This window comes from Cryptomeria japonica, chromosome 8, assembly GCF_030272615.1.
Source record: "Cryptomeria japonica chromosome 8, Sugi_1.0, whole genome shotgun sequence".
Classification (NCBI taxonomy): Eukaryota; Viridiplantae; Streptophyta; class Pinopsida; order Cupressales; family Cupressaceae; genus Cryptomeria; species Cryptomeria japonica.
The window spans coordinates 517,443,712-517,465,211 of record NC_081412.1 but is presented as its reverse complement, the minus strand read 5'-3'; the positions used below and the strand labels follow the sequence as shown (position 1 = coordinate 517,465,211).

The 21,500-nt window shown below is 40.0% G+C and overlaps 1 protein-coding gene across 3 annotated transcripts in view; it reads left to right on the top strand.

Moving 5' to 3' along the window:
* The window catches only part of LOC131056045 (ribonuclease J), a 210,492-nt gene that overhangs the window by 152,114 nt on the left and 36,878 nt on the right, over positions 1–21,500 (top strand). For 2 of the 3 annotated variants that reach the window (XR_009358649.1, XM_057990359.2), the window contains 5 exons: positions 3,119–3,301; positions 3,482–3,562; positions 4,016–4,081; positions 4,182–4,274; positions 9,177–9,302. Coding sequence is in view for 2 of the 3 variants with exons in the window: in XM_057990359.2 (XP_057846342.2) it covers positions 3,119–3,301; positions 3,482–3,562; positions 4,016–4,081; positions 4,182–4,274; positions 9,177–9,302 (549 nt within the window). In the remaining variant the exon portion in view is untranslated. The remainder of the gene's footprint in view (positions 1–3,118; positions 3,302–3,481; positions 3,563–4,015; positions 4,082–4,181; positions 4,275–9,176; positions 9,303–21,500) is intronic. The other variant, XM_059209599.1, reaches the window with a different exon arrangement.

Sequence of the window (21,500 nt, the reverse complement as noted above, 5' to 3'; positions counted from 1 at the left end):
ACCCCCGTTTTGAGTCTGGTCTACCCGTGTAGTGGGAGAGAAATGAAGCAAGCGTTCAATGCTTTGAAGTAAACATCGCGTGAGTTGCCTTAGAAACCCAATTTCTCTTAACAGAATGAGCAAAAGGATAAAGTTTGGAAGTTTCATGCCCTCTAAAAATCTTGCAAAATGGTTAAATCGCCGAAAATGTCACGAGTCTCGAAAATCATTAAAATCGTGAAAATATGCTTTTGGGCCGAAAATGACCTTCTAACCCGAAATCGCAAAAATGAGAAGTAAAGGCATTTTAACTTAAAATTTGGCAAAATGGCCTTTTAGGCTGAAATCGCAAAAATGAGAAGTAAAGGCATTTTAACTAAAGTTTGGCAAAAAGACCTTTTAGGCCGAAATCACTTAAAATTTGCAAAAAGGCCTTTTAGGCCGAAATCACTTAAAAGTTTGCAAAAAGGCCTTTTAGGCCGAAATCACTTAAAATTTGGCAAAAAGGCCTTTTAGGCCAAAATCGCTTAAAATTTGGCAAAATGGCCTTTTAGGCTGAAATCGTGAAGATGTTAGAAGAGAGGCATTTTAATAACTTTGCAAAAGGCCTTTTTGGCCGAAAATCTAATAAGTCGAAATCCTCATAGGTCAAAATTCAAAAAATGCTTAAGAGGTTTCAAATTGCCTAATATGCACGAAATTCCAAAGAGAGAGGCAAATGAGAATTTAAAATAAAATCTCACATTTCACCTCTATCAAGCGAAAAACATTTAAAGATTCATCTCACAAAGAGCTTCTCGAGCCAAACGTTAAAATTTAATGTTTGTCAAATTAATTTTAATTTTTCAAATTGATTTATTAAAGTGAGATTGATTGTTCGTAGGTCGAAGGCATCGTCTCCAAGAACCAGGAGAAGGTTTGAAACGTCAAGGAGCTAGGCACTGAAAGCTAAAGAAGAAGATGTAGGAATGCGCTGCAGGAGCACGAGATCTGAACCGAGCATTGGGAAGCATGCTGCTGTGCCACCAAACCACGAAGCTAAAGTCCACCACCTGGAGCAAAGACCGAAGAACACTCCGAATGCGGCAAGTCTATGCATTCTCGAGAAATACACAATTGGATTTAATTCCAGAAGTTCAGTTTCTGAAAACTGAAATTGTTTTATTGTAAAACTGCCTGTGGGCCCTACTCAAGGTATTTTGAAACAAAGGGGAAACAGGTCAGTTGTGGACAGTTATGTCCAACTACCAGATAGACTCTAATTGAATCTAGATAGTTGTAGGTAGTTGAAATAGTGGTTGGATAGATGACTGAGAGTTTAATGGGCATGGGTTAAGGCTGCCAGCTTCTGGATGGCAGGTTGCAGCCCTTGGATGCAGTCAATCCTGCGCTTCGATTCAAAATTGTAAATTCTATAAAAGGAAGAGGCATTTCTTTTGTAAAGGGTTAGAATTTTGTAGTTAGATTTTAGAGTTAGAATAGGTTAGATTCTAGGCATAGCATAGACATGTTGCAGAAATTGTTGTAATGGCAGCTAAAGCAAATATATGAACAATGAAATATGGTGTTTGTTGTCTTTGTTTGAGTTTGTTTGCATGGTTTCTTTCAGCTGGTTAAATTTTAGAGTGCAGGGATTTTAATGGTGAAGTGTAGAGGGGTATTTGATGCATTTCTGGTTCATACCATTGGGGGTCTGCTGATTGTAGGTCACCGTGCATGGTTAGTTTGAACCCAAAACTATGCTTAGTTCAATTGCAGGTGTTCGTCTTAGGCTGTGCCAGAATTGGGTGCCTAAAACGAGTGTCTCCGGTTTGAAAATCCTTCATCCCTTGGAGCTTGCAACGTTTTTGTCAAGTTGTGAGGGTATCTTTGGCGAAACAAGAACTGGTTTGTCGAAATCTATCTACCCGCTGCATCAGCTGTTATCATCCTTGTCCTTAGGCTTCTTGAACCCTTCCCTTTTGATTTTATTTTGTAGTCTGGGAATCACAACACACCACCTTGTTGCAAAACGTAAGTCCCCTTGTGCTGAGATATTTGGAAGGTACTCTTGACTTTGGCATACTCTATCAAACAATAGCAGATTTTGATTTTGTATATAGACATCCTGATTGGGCAAGATTTGTGGATAATTGGCAGTTGACAACTGGGTAATTCTCCTTCGGTTCAAGACCGATTTCTTGGCAAAGTAAGCTTTAACAAATCATATCTATATCCTTGATTGAAGCTAAATACAAAATAGTAGTGGCTGCCAATTCCAAAGCAGTTTGGTCATGCAAAATTATGATATATATTCAGTTACCTCAACATATTCCTCTGCTTTTTTGTGATAACCAGTAAGTATTGAAGTTGTTAAGGAATCTGGTTAATCATTCTTGAATCAAACACATTGAGATAAATCATTACTATATTTAGCAATTGGTGGACTGTGAAGAGATTTCTCTTCTCGTTTGTTCTTCTCATGATTAGACTGCTGATTTAATGACTAAATCACTTGGTCCTGGTTACTTTCTCAAAATTCAGGGCAAGCTTGGTGTTGTTTCTGATTTAGTCATTAAGTGGAGGTATTAATTTATGTATATATTAGTGTAATAATGTAATAAGTGTGGTTAGGTGTAGGCCCTCTAGTAAGGTTGCTATAAAATGTAGTTTTGCAGCTTGTAATGAGCTTGTGGTGTTGCCTCTTAATATAGTAGTTGTAGTAGTACATTTATAGTTCTATATATTGCCACTTCCACTCATTGTGGAGTAAGCTAGCCAATTTGTCTTATCTCATTTCTTTGCATTTACTAACATTCTACAAAGTCTCTAAAAGAAGGCAAGTCCATCTTGAGAATGGGGAGCACATCATCACAGAAAGCAACATGAGTAAAATTTGTTTTTATGCCTTGTTTTCTTGTTTTCCATTACAATTATATTGTCACTCTGTTTTTAGATGTGTTAAAATTTTTTCTGAGCAAGAATGATCAGTTGACAATGTTCGGAGTAAAATTAGCAAAGAATCTCTTACTGGTTGTTCCTCTACATATTCTGTATTTTCAATAAGTATGGGTACCCAGATACACTATTCATTTGCATTACTAATCTTGAATTATTGCAATCCTTTTTTATTAATTTTAAAAAATGACCATGCTGGCAGATGATGAGTGACTCCACCAATGTACTTTCTCCTGGAAGAACTATCAGTGAAATGGATGTAGCTGAGTGTTTGCTAAGGCGTATTGCATCTGCAAAGGGGAGAGTCATAACAACACAGTTTGCCTCCAATGTTCATCGCCTTGGCAGTGTGCAAGCAGCAGCTGAATGTACTGGCCGTAAGCTGGTAAGATGTCATAGATTTTGATTAAGTCTTCATGGTTTGTTTAAATGGAGACAATTTTGGGAAAAGTAGCAAAACAAATGACTGGTACTGTAAAGTATCATATGCTTGAAAATACTTAAAAAGACTGGCACAAATTATTTATATGATTTTAAATTGTATAATTGTTTTACAACCATGCAGGTCTTTGTTGGCATGTCATTGAGAACATACATGGATGCTGCTTGGAGGGATGGGAAAGCACCGTTTGATCCATCTACCTTGGTATGCAATGGTATCCATCTTTCCAAGTCCATATGATAAGTGTGTCTCAACATTGCATGTTTTGTCTAAGCCTGGAAGTTTACTTAGGACTTTTTATCCCTTCATAAGGTTGAGAGTTTTCCTAAACCTGAGCTATAACAAGAATTCATGCTTGGGAAAGACAACTCCAGAAACATGGGTAGCACATCAACATTCATTCAAAACATTCATGTGTATGTAATCAGTTTACTTTGTAATAAATAATTGTTTATTTAAAGATCAGTAAAATATTACTTCAGGTTTCCACTGATTGCCCACATGCAGTTGTATTCTTGTATATATGTGTAATTTTGTCTACTCTTAGTAGGTTAGTTAATTGTGTGACCAAGAGAACACACGAAGTTCCAATCAGAACCATTTGCACAAACCTCAAAAACTCTCTTTGAGAAGTTTATCATTGGTTTTACATGGCAGGTCAAACCTGAAGACATGGATGCTTATGCACCACAAGAGCTTCTGATTGTGACAACAGGTTCACAGGTAGTTTTCTCGAGGAGTTTGGTGCTTGTAAGTAATATTTCATCAGATTCTAGATTCTAAAAAGGTCCTCATGAAACTTACCTAGTCTGTGTTGATGCAGGCAGAACCGCGTGCTGCTTTAAATCTTGCTTCATTTGGAAGCAGTCACTCGCTCAAGCTCAACAAAGATGATTTGATATTGTATTCAGCTCGGGTAGATAACTGGATAACTGGATTTCTTTCTTCATACTCTTCATAATGCAGTTTGAGTTAAACTTTAGCTACTCTGTTAAAACTAGATTAGAAGAACAAGACCATTGCACGTTTCAAAAGAGATACAATTCAAATATGAGTATGTACATGGAATAGCTTTTTCAATTTTCACCCTCACAGTTCAAGCTCAGATACATTTCAAAGATCACTTAGTCTTTTTTAGCAGGAAAATCTCTTCAGCTTTATCAAAGGCCTTCTGCTTCAAGTACCAAATATTCTAGAAATGCTATAAAAACTGTTAGTCGTTAATTGGGACCAAACTGTTTTAGATTAGTTTGCTGATACACAAGAAGTGAATTGATTACAAGTAGATATACACTGCAAAACGAATATTATTATACTGGGTTCATAATTATTGTCTGAAGTCAGAGTGAAGGAATAAAGTTCCTATCTGATGAACATGAGCTACACAGTTTCTATCTAGAGTCAACAGGGTGTACAGATGGGATGAATATACAGTAGGAATTGAAATTCTGCAATATAGACCATGCTCATGCATGTTGGTGCTGTGGAATGCTTGTCATGCAGACAGAGAATAAAAGCCCCCAAACTATTGTACTTGGGCCATCAAATTATCGACAAGAGTCATTGTGATGGACCAAAGGTCCTTGGTGATGATTTTGAGCTACATTGTCTAGTTAGAATCAACAGAGTGCAAAGTTGATGTATTCACGCCAGGAATTGAAAATATGCAATACAGACCACAGTCACGTAGTTGGGAGCTGTGACTATTTCTGGACAGAGTCATGAAGACAGGATATAAAGCCCAGGTTTCAGTATGTACAATTTAAAAATAGTTTTAGAAGTTTTAACTGAGGCTTATATAGTTTTACACTTTTGGATGTTCAACACAGAATAAAGGTTCACAATGCAGATAGAGATGTTGAATGGTTAGAAGCAAGGTTAATTATATGAACAATCCTATGGGTTAATTATTTCAGTTAAAAATGGTGACTCAACTAATGTAATTGTGATTTATGTTGATTGAACTAAGTTACTGAATTGGAATTGGGTACAGGTATGGGTAGGTGAATATGATACACTGGTATGGCAATTCTTTTGGGAAGGGGGCTGGGTATGTTCTAGGCATGTCTGTACAACACACACACATGTCAGTTACTGAATTGGGATTGGGTACAGGTATGGGTAGATGAATATGTAATGCTGGTATGGCAATTTTTTTTGGGAAGGGGGCCTGGTATGTTCTAGCCTCTAGGCATGTCTACTGGTGTGGCAAACCAGCCGACGTGCCTAGAACGTACCCGGCCCCCTTCCCAAAAAAATTGCCATACCAGCATATCATATTCATCTACCCATACCTGTACCCAATCCCAATTCAGTAACTTACATGTGTGTGTGTTGTACAGACATGCCTAGAACATACCCAGCCCCCTTACCAAAAGAATTGCCATACCAGCCTATCATATTCATCTACCCATACCTGTACCCAACTCCAATTCAGTAACTTAGTTTAATCAACATAAATCACCATTACATTACTTAAGTCATGCCTAGAACGTACCCAGCCCCCTTCCCAAAATAATTGCCATACTAGAGTATCATATTCATCTACCCATACCTGTACCCAATCTCAATTCAGTAACTTAATGTGTGTGTGTGTGTGTTGTATAGACTTACCTAGAACGTACCCAGCCCCCTTCCCAAAAGAATTGCCATACCAGCGTATCGTATTCATCTACCCATACCTGTACCCAATTCCAGTTCAGTAACTTAGTTTAATCAACATAAATTCAACATAAATCACCATTACATTAGTTAAGTCACCTTTTTTAACTGAAATATTTAACCCATAGGATTTTTCATTTAATTAATCTCGCTTTTAACCATTCAACATCTCTATCTGCATTGTGAACCTTTATTCTGTGTTGAACATCCAAAAGTGTAAAACTATATAAGCCTCAGTTAAACCTTCTAAAACTATTTTTAAATTGTACATACTGAAACCTAGGCTTTATATCTCTGTCTTCATGAATATATAAATATTAGTAAATATGTTTAATCTAAAATAAAATAAAACTGTAAACTAATATATAAATTTTTATAGACCCAAAATAAACTCACTTCACCTAAGATGATGACGTATCAGATCAATTATTGCTAACCATTTTTTTGATAACTTACGGCAGAAAAATATTTATTAACCAAAAATGTAAGATTCCATGCCAAAAATCTATGTGAAAGTTTTCATTTTCCTATTACTCATAGAATAGCCATTTTGTCAAACAATTTTCATGCAATCTTTTGAAGAGCTTTCAGACGGTATTGTTCAAAGTTCAAACATTCATGCAACTTCACATATATATATATATATATATATATATATATATATATATATATATATTTGTTGAACATTTTGACCATCATTTGTGTTAATCAAATTTGAAAAAACTTGTGCAGAACTTGTGTAACTTGTGAGTACTTGGACACTAAAACTGGCAGCAAGTCACTCGCCAATGAGTTATACTGTGAACTTGCAGCAATTTAAACAAAATTGCTGGAAATTGCTCAAATTGGCAATAAAACTCGGCTGAAAAAAAACCCTAAATGTTTAAAACCATTTTGGATGCGAATTTGTGCTTGATAAGAGGGCACAGCTGTTGCGAAGGGCAACATTTTGACATGATTTTCTGTTGTAACATAAATCAGTTGCTCAGAGTAAAGAGAAATAGATATCTATACACTGTGAATATCATTATGATCTCTTGTCTCATTCCAAGGATTAATTCATATTAGTAAGAGGCAGAAAAGAAGGTTCGAGGGCATTGCAAGGAAGAAGAAAGAATTGGCATTAGAAAATGTGAATAAGGGCACACTTCTCCATTCACATATCATTCCCTCAAGAATAATAATATTAGGAGTAATAAATTTATGTTGATAATATAATATCGTTTGCAAGAATAATAGTAATTTCAATAATTAAAATAATCATATTAATAGTAATAATTTAATTTATGATATGTATTTAACTCAAATTCTGATGTAGTAAGAATATGTATTTAGTAAAAATATTAAGGTTTTTGAGGTTGCACTTGCTTTTTGGTCCATGATCTATATTTAACTCAAATTTTGATTTATATATGATGGAAATCAGTAATATGTTCTACAAATTCAGTGTACGTGTATTTAAGAATATTTTTAAAAATTATATATTTTAAAAAAATTGATAAATTTTCTGAGCTATTGCTAATTTTTTCCAAAGTTTTTTGGTGAGTCCTGAATTTTAAATTTTTTTGGGCCAGCCAAGTCATTGCCGAGTCTGAGTTTATCAACTAATCAAAATGATTAATAATTACAACATTGTCATATAGAAACAAGGTGTAACGAACAGCAGAGCATAGAGGAGTATATTTATGATATTCTTACCTTTCAATAGCAGATTTAATGCAGGCTATGAGCTGCACATTCATAAATCCTCACGCCTATGCAAGCATGGAGATAAACTAGCAGTAGATGTTGGTCCACATGCCAATCAGCAAGAATGGCATCCAAGTCTCCCCTGCTAACCTACCAATTCTTCATACCAACTCCCTGTTGGTATGTTTGCCATTGCGCCAAAAGCTCGAGCTGTCAATGAACGTCACAAACACCAGACTTACCCAGATCTATAGGAGGTGGTTAAGCCATGTCGCGAATGCCGAAGGAGGTGCTGACCACCAAGTCAACAATCTCCCCCTCAGCACCGATTGAGGGTTCCGCACCGACGGAATGAAGGAGACCTCCCGGGATTCGAACCCGTGATCCAAGGCTTTGATACCAATTGTTGGTAGGTTTGACGTTGCGCCAAAAGCTCGAGCTGTCAATGAACGTCACAAACACCAAACTTACCCAGATCTACGGGAGGCGGTTAAGCCATGTCGTGAACCCCGAAGGAGGTGCTGACCACCAAGTCAAGACTCCCAACCTCAATGGACCTACAAAATTTGTTTATTCATCCATGAATTTTTAATGCCCACCAATTGATGTGAGCGGCCAGCAACCAAATCCTCATATACACAACTTATACTGGGTTCAAACATGTGCACAAGGTTATCAATCAAATTGCAGATATGTTATCTCTTGAACTAAAACTATCCTGACAGGATAGCAGATTTTTGTGTATAAAACTTCTTCTAACTCGATGCCTTGCAACAACATTTCTGTTTAGTTTCTTCTGGTTGTTTTTTTTGTATTATCGGGAAATTGGAGTGCAGATTTTCTTGTTTTCATTATGTCCTGTCAAAAAGGGTAAACATCCTAGTATCTTCTGCCCTATGGAAAAACCTTAGTTTGAATTGATGTCTTTTCTCTTTCTGGGCACACACTACATGAACCATTTAAACGCTTTGACCTGGTTTCAACAAAGTTAAATTTGAACTTCTTGTTACCTGCAGGAGATAGAATGCCTGCTCAATTCTGTTGGTCCTGAAAGTGGTAATATCGGGAATTTGGGAGTGCAGATTTTCTTGTTTTCATTATGTCCTGTCAAAAAGGGTAAACATCCTAGTATCTTCTGCCCTATGGAAAAACCTTAGTTTGAATTGATGTCTTTTCTCTTTCTGGGCACACACTACATGAACCATTTAAACGCTTTGACCTGGTTTCAACAAAGTTAAATATGAACTTCTTGCTACCTGCAGGAGATAGAATGCCTGCTCAATTCTGTCGGTCCTGAAAGTGGTAATATGAAGTGTAGACAGTAGTCTTTGAGTTTCCAAGATCTTATCTTATACAGGCTATGATGTTTACATGTTATGGCAGGAGATGTTATTGGTTTATTGTAATCTATTTGGAGGATAGATTACATGTTTGCTTTTACTAATTTCTGTAACTGTACATACTACAGATAATTCCTGGGAATGAACCTCGTGTAATTAAAATGATGAATCGTATATCAGAGCTTGGTCCTACAATAGTGATGGGAAGGGGGGAGAAGCTGCATACCTCTGGCCATGCTTACCGTGGGGAACTGGTGAGAACGATTTTAAATTATCCTTTATGCTGATTTACAGGCTTTTAAGGCAGTTTAACTTAAGATCCTACATAATTCTTGGAATCTGTTTTGTTCTCACTGTATCTACTGCACTTTATGAGTTAACATATAAGAGGAATTAACCTGTTTAGTGGATGTGAAACAATATTGAGCTGTCAAGGATGTAGCTAAGATCTGGTATACATTTATACATAAGGTAAGATGTCATTATCACAAAAACACCAAAGGGAACCCAGTATGTGGCTTCTAATTTCCTTTTTATGATGTGAATGTTATAAGTCTATTATGTGGGCAATACAACATATCTTAATACCAAAAAATGGCCTGCATTTCGCACTCTCAAATACTCCATGTCCTACTAGAAGCGTATATTTATACAGGAGGGTTGTGTATGGACGGTGTTTCATTTATGCCAGAATAAGATGGTGAATCATTGTGTGTATCTGGCCTTGCAATTCACATAGGTTGTAAAGTTGGCTGAGTTGTAGACTCTATATTTTCAGTTGACATAGCAGCTGGTGACATAGGGAAGTCATAGTAGTAGTCCCTAAAACATATTTTGAATTGGAAGCTTGAAAAGCATTTATCTTTGTTGTTGATGATATAGCTTCAGGCCTCATCCTTCTATCGATCTAATTAATAAGCAAATAAATAAGTATAATTAATAAGCAAATAAATAAGTTGTGGCTATATATATAATATATATATATTTATTTGGAGCCGATTTTTGTGAAGAGGCGCTTCTAATGATTGCCACCTTTTGTAAGTGATATGTTATTTTGCAAGAGGCCGACGTATCTTGGAGAAACGCATTATTTGGTAGAGTCCATATCGTCTAGTATTTATAGAGGGCGCTGCTCTCTCTATGAAGATATTCTCGAATTCGTGGAAAGAGAGGTGCCCCAACCTGATGATGAGTCTAAGAAAACTCAATGGAGGAAGAATGGCACATAGGCCAAGAAGATCTTGATTGATTCTGTGAAGGATCACCTTGTGCCTATCATCTCCAAGATGAAGATGGCTAGAGACATGTTCAAGACCTTGGAGGGATTGTATGAGATCAATAACACTAGTAGAGCCCTTGCTTTAAGGCAACAACTTCACCACATCATGATGGATAAAGGAGATTCAGCCATCTCCTTATTCATGAAGATTACTGAATTGAAGGATCAACTATATGCCATTGGAGATATAGTTGGAGACAAAGACTTAGTCATGTTGGCACTTAATGGTCTTCCTCACTCTTGGGAACCTTTTATCCAAGGTATCAGTGGAAGATCTAAGCTACCTAAGTTTGATCACCTTAGAGCTGATTGTATTCAAGAGGAATCTAGATTGGTTGCAAGAGGGATTGGTTGAAGCTCTCACAATGAAGACACTTAGGTACTTGCTGCTCATACTTCCAGAAGAAAAGGAAATTTAAAGAGGAATAGAGATAGAAAATCAGATTCTGCTCCTGAACCAAAGAAGAAGGATCTCTCTCACATTCAATGCTTTAGATGTGACAAGTATGGTCACTATGCTCGAGATTGTCCAACAAGACCAAAACAACATGCTTCTACGACTGATGTAGATGAAGTGTCACCTCAAAGGGAATCTAGAGACAACTCAGAAGGATTTCTATTCATTTCAGCTCTTTCAAGCAATGTCCCAATTGACAGTAACACTTGGTTGATTGATAGTGGTGCTTCACGTCACATTACAGGATATCAAGGGCATCTTTCTAACTTGGTAGAAAGAGAAACCAACTTGAAAGTGATAATCGGAGATGATGCTTGCTATTCAGTGAAAGGTGTTGGAGCCACCTCTCTTCATCTAGATTCCGACATCCCTCTTCATTTGAGTGATGTCTTGTTCGTACCAGGCATCAAAAGGAACCTTGTATCAATTTCAGCTTTGGAGGACAAAGGATATCAAGTTGCATTCTCAGAAGGGAAAGTTCTTGCTTGGCCAAAGAACTCTAACATCAAACCAGCTAAGGTGATTGGTGTTCGTCAAGAGAGTCTATATAGACTTTCTACTAGCCTAGTTAAAGCATTGCTGCATGATTCTTCCAGTTTGAGTGAGCTATGGCATAGGAGACTTACTCACCTTCACTTCAAAGCTCTTCCATCCATGGAGAAGATGGTTACTGGGCTTCCGAAACTCAGTCAGGAGCATGATGGTACTTGTAGAGGATGTGCAATGGGTAAGAATACTAAGGGTTCTTTTCATAGTAGTGAAAGTAGATCAAAATGTATTCTAGATCTTGTTCATTCTGATTTGTGTCGACCAATGTCTGGGGCATCCTTGAGTGGTTTTTGGTATTATTTAATTTTCATTGATGACTACTCTAGAAAGACTTGGATTTATTTTTTGAAGTCTAAGGAATTTGAAGAGGTACTTAAGAAATTCAAAGAATTTAAGGCTCAAGTAGAAAATTTGTCCTGGGAAAGGATCAAGATTCTGAGATTTGATAATGGAGGAGAGTACACCTCTGGAGGCTTTCGTAACTTCTGTATTGAGGCAGGGATTAAGAGGGAGTTTTGTGTTCCTTACAATCCTTAGCAAAACGGAGTTGCAGAAAGGAAGAATAGATCCATAGTTGAGGCAGCCAAAGCCATGACCTATGATCAAGATTTACAAACCTTCCTTTGGGCAAAATCATCTAAAACTACAGTGTATGTTGGTAGTAATATTGTACAGGAATAAAACTGTAGTTAATTAGGTAGTACTTTACTTTGTTAGTAATGTAACCGAGGGATGGTAGTTATGGGTGCGACGGTTGTCCCTCACACCCCCTTGGTACCTTTATATACCATGGAAGGTCACTTGTAAAGACACACATGATTATGAATGGAATAGTATCTCTTATATTCGCTTGATCTTATTTGGTATCTATGGCATTATTGTTTTGCATTGAGTATTCTATCTATATGTTCTAAACTGTTCACCCAAAGGGTAAAAATTTGGCGCCGTTGCTGAAATTTATCCGGAGCATGGGAGTATACTACATGGCACACGGATAATGGGACAACCATTGGCCGAAGGGACGAGCAGTAACCTGGACGAAGAACCTGAAGAACTGTTCGAGGGAGAACTAGCACTCACGAAAGATTTCTCCTACATCCTCTAGGTGGCGATTGAAACACATGTACGAAGGGAAGCCACCACCAAGGATGTTCCAGAGGACGCTGTGTGGAGTGCGCTTGGTGTAAGCCCGACGGTAAATCGGTTGATGAGCAATTTGCCCAACCTTCTGGCACAGGCATTTTTGGCTCTCCAAAACCACAGGGAAGACACCTATCGGGAGAACCGACGCCAACAAATCCTATGGGAGTTTCATGAGCGCCAAGAGGAGGAGCGCAATAAAACCGACCAAGGGGTGAATAATCCCTGAATGTGTACGGGCGAAGGAGAATAAAACAAAGAACACCCCCACTGTAGTGACATACATTGTATACCAGGGATGAATTAATAAAAGTGTTCTTTTCAATATGATGCCTTGTTCTATTGCATAAGAAGAATTTAGAATTAATGCCCAATCTGCCAAATAAGGACAAAAATAAGAAGGAATACATAGGGGACTCTAATGCCGCCCAACGAGCATTAATTCTCGAACAACAAGTAGAACGAAGAAGAAGATTCAAGAGGATTGCCGAGGAAGGAAGCGACGGAAATGACAGCAATGGCTCTGGCGAGGGCCAAGTTTCCACACTAATAGAAATCACCAGGAAACGGTTGGGGGACCTTTCCCTAACATTGGAGGAGATCGGTGACGGGAGTACGGTAGAGCCGTACATGCCATACAAAGGTGCCAAGACCAGGAGGGAAGACGAGACAGAGATTGAGAATAGAGAGGCCGAGGATACCAGTGTGACTGAAGGTGTCGGCAGGACGCAAGGTCACGGTAGTAGAAGCAATCTATTCGGGGCAGGCTCATCACACCTTGGTAGTCAGAGAAACTTGGTGGGACCCAACGGACCAAATCTCGGCGGAGTACCTTCAAAAGGACCACTGTCTGCAGGAGTTCCTAGAGGGTCAAATTCGAGTTCCGGAGGGCAGACTCGGCTGCCACCAAGAAATGTAATGGCGAATCGGCAAAAAATTGCCGAAGTTCACCACAGATGGGAAAGAAGATCCCGTACGGCATTGCCGTACATGTGAAACAATTTGGTTGGCCAATGGCGTGGCCGACGGGGCAGAATGGGTGGTGCAATTCCCCGCCACCCTACGAGGAGTAGCCATCGATTGGTACTCGGACGCTGACAAAACCCAACTAACAACTTGGGATGAATTGCACAAAGCCTTCGAAAAGGAGTTTCGACTTAGAGATGATAATGAAATTGTAGCGGAAATCCCGAGCACCAAGCAAGGGAAAAGTGAGACCATCCGAGCATATAGCCGACGCCTCAGGGAATTGTTGGGAAGAATCGATAACCAGCCCGGCGATTGGTTGAAGAAAAGGTGGTTTGTGGAGGGCTTAAAATCGTCACTCAGAAGGAAAATGAAAATTGTACCCCCCACATCCTATGACGATGCCTATAACCGGGCAATGGACCTGGAGAGTGAAGGGAAGACATCCAAGGAAAAGAAAGACAGATCCTCTAGAGAGGACTCCTCCGATGGAAGTAGTAGTGACGAGGGGTCGAGTAAAAAGGTTCAAGCCCTTCAAAAGGATATGAATCGCATGATGAAGGAATTCAAGAGCACAAAGGGAAGTAACAGCAAAAATGAGGAAGTATGGTGCGCAGAATGTAAGGAGGAAGGTCACACAAAAGGCTCTTGTCCAAAAAAGGCCTTTTGTGATATTTGGCAAGTGTCGGGACACTCTACCAAAGAATGTCCCTACAACATGAAGACACGTGGGAACTAAGTGCTCTTCACGCAAGAGCAGTCATCAGCGACTGTAGGCACATCGCAGCCTCAAGCCAACACCACGACATCAGCTATAATGGACACCCTAGAATGCCCCTTATGGCTTCGGAAATGAAATGTTTGTTTGTTTTTAGGTCTTTGCATAGATTTGAAATCACATAACATGAACTAGAAGGAAATTACAATAATATGCAACATGAAGATTGAACTACTGCTGATATGTTATTATTTCCAGAATTAATAATATCAAATACATAGCAGATTTTTCAACTCATCAAATACTCCAGCATTTTTGACATAATGTTCCAACAATGACTTCCCATCTTGCTGCTACAGTAACATGAATAGTGTCGTGCTACAGTAACGTGAATAGTGCCGCGCTACAGTGGCGTGAATAGTGTCGTGCTATAGTAATGTGAATAGTGCTGCGCTACAGTATTAATTAGTCTTCAATTAGTCCAATATCTTCATAAAATCATCCCTTTAGAATGGCATAAGCATTGGACAAGAAGTGAAGAAGGTATGAGCAAAACACCAAATTTGCCTGTAGCTGGAGATGCACCCAATCTGCCTGCTAATGAAGCTGATAGAAATGGATTCCAAAGGCCAAACCCCAAAGGAATGACGTCTAGAATGTCACAAGAGAGGATAGACGTCCCCTAATGCCAAGAACGGATCTGCAACTCACACATCAATTTCTTCTCATATTCAACATGCCGAATGAAGCCACAAAAGCTTCCTTTTATTCTTTCTCCAAGGGTCGACCCAACTCACTTGAGCAATGTGGGATATTCACTTATGTCTCCCTTGGGTGCCCCTTTGATTTGCACACATCCCCATAAAAATAAATATTAAAGTAACACTTTAATATTTTACAATTAAATTAAATGTTACTTTAATAACACTTCAGGCATTAAAATATATTAGCAATCAGATTTCGAATAGTGTGAGTAATAGCTCATCAGAAAGCTCTCGCCGACAAGTATCGAATCCAATCACCAAAGCTAGCCTCCGTTGTGTCTTGCTAACTTACTAAAAGTAATAAGTATGCCTGAAACTAAGTAAATCAACTCCGTTTTAGCCCAAACTGGAAATGACTAGGCCAAAACACTCAAGGATCCCCTTAAACCCTTCGTTAGCCCTCGGGACCATGTAGAGCTAGGCTAACACACATACACTTGGCCAACTGCTAAAGTGGGGACATTACATTCCGCCCCCCTTGAAATTGCTTGTCCTCAAGCAATCTCAGTCCAGCCTGCTATATCACCTACTCATTCTCCCATGTAGCATCTTCCTCCGGCAGGTCTCTCCATCTGACCAAATACTCCTTCACTATCATGTTTCTAAGTTTCCTCTCTTTGGTGTCCAGAATAGCCTTAGGTACTAACACGAGCTTCCCCTCCTTATCCAAAGGGGGTAAATCTTCAGAAGGTACTACACTCTGACCAATGGCTTTCTTAAGCCTAGGCACATGAAATACATTGTGTACCCGACTGCCCTCTAGAAGCTCAAGCTAATAGGCGACTACGCCCACTCTGTGAATCACCTTGTAGGGACCATAAAATCTAGGCTTCAACTTCTCTGCTCCGTTCCTCTTGAGCGATGACTGCCTATATGACTGTAGCCTCAAATACACCATGTCCCCCACCACAAAACTGCACTCTACCCTATGTTGGTCGGCATACAACTTCTGCTGATTTTGAGCCTGCTGTATATTCTCCTTGAGCGCTCTCAGGATATCCTGACTATCCTGCAACAGATCCTTGGTTGTGGGCACTCTGCTGTCCCCCAAAGCCAAATCCATGAAGCTTGGTGCTTCATACCCATACAATGCCATAAATGGAGTCATCCTAATGGTCATGTGATATGTGGTATTGTAACAATACTCCCCCATGTGTAACCACCTGACCCAAGCTCTCTGCTGTGCAGTCACATAGTTCCATAAATAACCTTCCACCAATTTATTTACTATCTCCGTCTGCCCATCTGTCCGAGGATGGAAGCTCGTACTAGGTGTAAGATCTGTACCGCACAGCCTAAACAACTCCTGCCAAAAGGCGCTCATGAACTTGCTATCCCTGTCACTAACAATAAATCTCAGTAGCCCATGCAACCTAAAAATCTATTTGAAGAACAAATCTGCCACCTGAGTTGCTGTGTAAGTAGAAGGAATAGCAAAGAAGTGAGCAAACTTCGTCAATCTGTCTACCACCACATAAATGCCATCTCTTCCCTGCACTCGTGGTAAACCAGTGATGACCCAAGTATCTCCGACATATTCTGCTATAATCTTATCCCTCCAATCTCCCGTAATCTCTGCAAGAGCACAAATGTGAGGTCTTTTGGATAAGGCATCAACTACTACATTCTTCTTCCCTTTGACAAACTCAATGTCAAAGTCATAAGCCTGCAATTTAGTGACCCACTTTTGCTGCCTGTCATTCAAGTCTCGCTGGCTCTTGAAATACTTTATGCTGTTGTGATCCGTCTTGATCACAAACTTCCCTCCAACCAAGTAGGATCGGAATTTTATCGGAATTTGGCCAAGGCATGCATGATGGCCAACATCTCACAATCATAAATAGAATAGCTCCTGTCCACACCTCGGAGCTTCCTACTCTCAAAAGCGATGGGGTGCTTCTCTTGCATCAATACTGCTCCAACCCCATCACTCGATGCATCACAATGAAGCTCAAAAGGCTTCGTGAAGTCTGGTAGAGCTAGGATTGGACATGAAGACATCACTTGCTTGAAATGCTCAAAACACCTTTGTGCTGCCCCTGTCCACATGAAGGCCCCCTTCTTAGTAAGATTTGTCAAGGGAGCAGCTATCTGAGAAAACCCCTTAACAAACCTCCTAGAAAAACCACATAAGCCAAAGAACCCCTTAAGCTGAGTAAGGTTCGTAGGCGTGGGCCAATCAACAATAGCTCTAATCTTTTCAGGATCCACCTGAACTCCCTTTGCACTGATAATATGACCAAGGTACAAAAGCTCTGTCATCCGGAACTCACACTTAGACTACTTGGCATACAGTGACTCTCTCTCTAAGATAGATAGCACCTCCTCAAGATGCTGCAAATGCTCCTCCCATGTCTTGCTAAAGACCAAAATATCGTCAAAGAAAATCAAAACGAATCTCCTCAAATGCCCCCTAAACACCTGGTTCATGCAACTCTGAAAAGTAGCAGGAGCATTGGTTAGCCCAAATGGCATAACCAGAAACTCGAAATGACCATAGTGACACCGAAAAGTTGTCTTCTCAATGTCCTTTGCTCTCATCTGATCTGATGATACCCTGATCTCAAATCTATCTTTGTGAATAAGCATGCCCCATGTAGCTCATCTATCAGCTCATCTATCCTCAGAATGGGGTACCTGTTCTTAATGGTTTTCTTGTTCAAAGCCCTGTAGTCAATGCACATGCGCATTGTTCCATCCTTCTTCTTAACCAAAACAACTGTTGAAGCAAAAGGGCTTTTGCTTGGCCTAATGTGCCCCATCTCCAACAACTCCTTGATGGCTTTCTCTATCTCATCCTTGTGTTTCTTTGGATGACGATAGGGCGTGATCATAATGGGCTTAGCCCCCTCTTCTAACTCAATGATGTGCTCTATCCCCCTATCTGGAGGAACGCCATGTGGAATACTGCCAAATACCTTGGCATGTCTATCAAGGATGTCCTGCATATCAGGCGGGTAACTGTTAACCTGTGGCTCTGGTGATGCTGGCATAATCAAGCACTCCGCTGCCCACTCAACATCATCATGTCTTAACAACCTCTCCATCCTCCTCAAAGAAACTACCCTACAATTGCCATCTGATAATCCTCTGAGTACCACGGTCCTGCCCTCATGCTGGAACCTCATCTCTACTCTCTCCATGTTGAGAGTAAACTCTCTCAACGATGCCATCCAAGTCATCCCTAAGATAATGTCATAATCACCCATGTCCACAACATAGAACTCATCCTGGAGCTCATAACCATCTCCCAATCTGATGCAAAGATTTGTAATCTTCTGTGTGCATAGTAACTTGTGACCACTAGCTACCATGACTCGGAATCCTAAATGTTCTTCAGTTTGCCACCCTCTCCTAGCCACTAACTGTGAATCTATGAAATTATGTGTGGCCCTAGTGTCCAACAAAGCAACCACCTTCTGTCCATGTATGGTGCTACACACCTTAAAAGTAATTTCCTTTTGAGCACCTGTCAATCTAGCTAGGGACTTCTCATTCCCTGAACCATTCTCAGTGGCACTGCTCTCACCATCAGACTCTGACTGCTGCTCCTCATCCTCTAATTGTTACTCCTCAGCAGGGAAGTACTCCATCTAGTTGGCCTTAGCCTTCAGAGGACACTTGTGAGATAAATCCCACGGTTCCCTACACTGAAAACATAGTTTTTTCCGCCTCAACTCGTTCAGTGTCTCATCGTCGAACCTCTTTGATTCTTTTTTCTAAGGTTGAGAATCCTTATGTAGAGGTTTCTTATCCTTATCCTTCTTGAAGTGTGGATCCTTAGGAGTGAACTTACTCCTAGAAGCGGAAGGTGCAAGATCTCTCGCCTTCCGAATGGCATCCTGCAATGTGAGGGGATCATGTCCCTTCACCCAAACACGAAGAGGTTCTGACAATCCATCCACAAATAGTACAATCAACCTCCTCTCCGAAATGTCTGTAACCAACACTGATAGACTCTGGAAATTTGAGATGTAACTGTCGATAGGACCCCACTGTCTCAACTGGGCTAACTCCTTGAAATGGAGTTCTGGATCTTTCGTATCAAACCTGTCAATCAACCTCTCAGTGAACTCTGCGTATGTGTCTATCTGGTTATGGCCCAATGTGACCATACTGTGGTGCCACTACTCGTGTGCACTCCCATCCAAGTGCAATGCAACATACTTAATTGCATCCTCCTCAAGCATGGGATTAAGCTGGAAATAAGTATCTAATTTCTGGACCCATGTCCGTGTTGAAGCCTTCCTTGTACCATCATAGTATGGAATAGACAACTTTCCCAACTTCTTCCTCATCTCATAATTCTGTTGTCGGTTTCCTCTCATGGGCATATTCTTGAGTCTAACATCCATATATTCCCTGAATGTCATCTCAGCCTGTAACTCAGGGCTAGAGTCCCTCCAATCATCCATAATCATATCTTGAATCTCTTGCTGTGTAGGACTGACATTATTCTGGTCATTTTATCTTGGAGGAAACTGTGGCATGAGTGGTCTCGTAGTAGAAGAACCTGCTCTAGCATATGTCCTGGTTCCCTTGTTAACCGATGCGTCTCCATTACCTCCATTACCCTGTCCACCTCCCTGGTTAGCATTATTACCCTGATTGCCATTATTACCTTGGTTGCCATTATTACCTTGGTTGGCATTATTGCCTTGATCTGCTCTCATCAAATGTTGTGTAATGGCTATAGCCATCTGCTGCAATGTAGCCTGGAGCTCCCTCTGACCCCTAGCAAGATCACTGAGCATCTCCTTAGTGCTAGGTTCTCCCATTTCCCCATCTTTGTCACCCATGGCTGGTGCTGAAAAAGGGTCACCCTCCTCTTCAATCTCTGATGAATTCTGTAAGTTTTGGTTTGACCTGTTTCTCCTCAAGTAATATTGATGTGCTGGACGCATGAAACCCTCACAGGATGGCAGGAAAAACAAGCTTTGATACCACTGTAATGGACACCCTAGAATGCCCAAAAACTAAACCAATCGCTGATAGGAATTTAGTCAAACAGGTTGCATCCAACTCCTTATTTCTTCGTTCAATGTTTAAACCCCTTTATGGCTTCGGAAATGAAATGTTTGTTTTTAAGTCTTTGCATAGATTTAAAATCACATAACATGAACTAGAAGGAAATTACAATAACATGCAACATGAAGATTGAACTACTGCTGATATGTTATTATTTCGAGAATTAATAAAATCAAATACATAGTAGATTTTTCAACTCACTAAATACTCCAGCATTTTTGACATAATGTTCCAACAATGACTTCCCATCTTGCTGCTACAGTAACATGAATAGTGTCATGCTACAGTAACGTGAATAGTGCCGCTCTATAGTGGTGTGAATAGTGTCGTGCTACAGTAACGTGAATAGTGCTGCGCTACAGTATTAATTAGTCTTCAATCAGTCCAATATCTTCATAAAATCATCCCTTCAGAATGGCATAAGCATTGGACAAGAAGTGAAGAAGGTATGAGCAAAACACCAAATCTACCTGTAGCTGGAGATGCACCCAATCTGCCTGCTAATGAAGCTGATAGCAATGGATCCCAAAGGCCAAACCCCAAAGGAATGACGTCTAGAATGTCACAAGAGAGGATAGATGTCCCCTAATGCCAAGAATGGATGTGCAACTCACACATCAATTTCTTCTCATATTCAACATGCCGAACGAAGCCACAAAAGCTTCCTTTTATTCTTTCTCCAAGGGTCGACCCAACTCACTTGAGCAATGTGGGATAAAAGATGTGCAATATAAAACATATTAAAATATTCACTTATGTCTCCCTTGGGTGCCCCTTTGATTTGCACACATCCCCATAAAAATAAATATTAAAGTAACACTTTAATATTTTACAATTAAATTAAATGTTACTTTAATAACACTTCAGGCATTAAAATATATTAGCAATCAGATTTCGAATAGTGTGAGTAATAGCTCATCAGAAAGCTCTCGCCGACAAGTATCGAATCCAATCACCAAAGCTAGCCTCCGTTGTGTCCTACTGACTTACTAAAAATAGTAAGTATACCTGAAACTAAGTAAATCAACTCCGTTTGAGCCCAAATTGGAAATGACTAGGTCAAAACAATCCAGGATCCCCTTAAACCCTTCGTTAGCCCTCGGGACCACGTAGAGCTAGGCTAATGCACATACACTTGGTCAGCTGCTAAAGTGGGGACATTACATCAGCTGGCGGTTACAGAGGCAACCGAAGGGGAGGAAGATGCAACAACAATAATAGTAATAATTGGAGTTGAATGTAGTATGATGCCAAGGGACGATTGATGATTTAGTGTCAAGCATGCAACCAGTGGGGACACTTTGCGTGGGATTGCCAGAAAGAGGAGGCACCCCAACACTTGTGCAGATGGTGTGGTCCTGGAGACCACGATGAGACAAATTGCCCGAAGCCAGGGGTTAACCTCCTCAACATTGAGAAGACTGGTGAGAAAGAAGTACTGGCAATCACCTGTGCTCAGACCAAAAAGGCCACCTATCCCGACCCCTGTATGGAGGAGACATTACGGGAGGCAAAAGCCAACATTGAGCATGAGATGACGGTCGAACGACG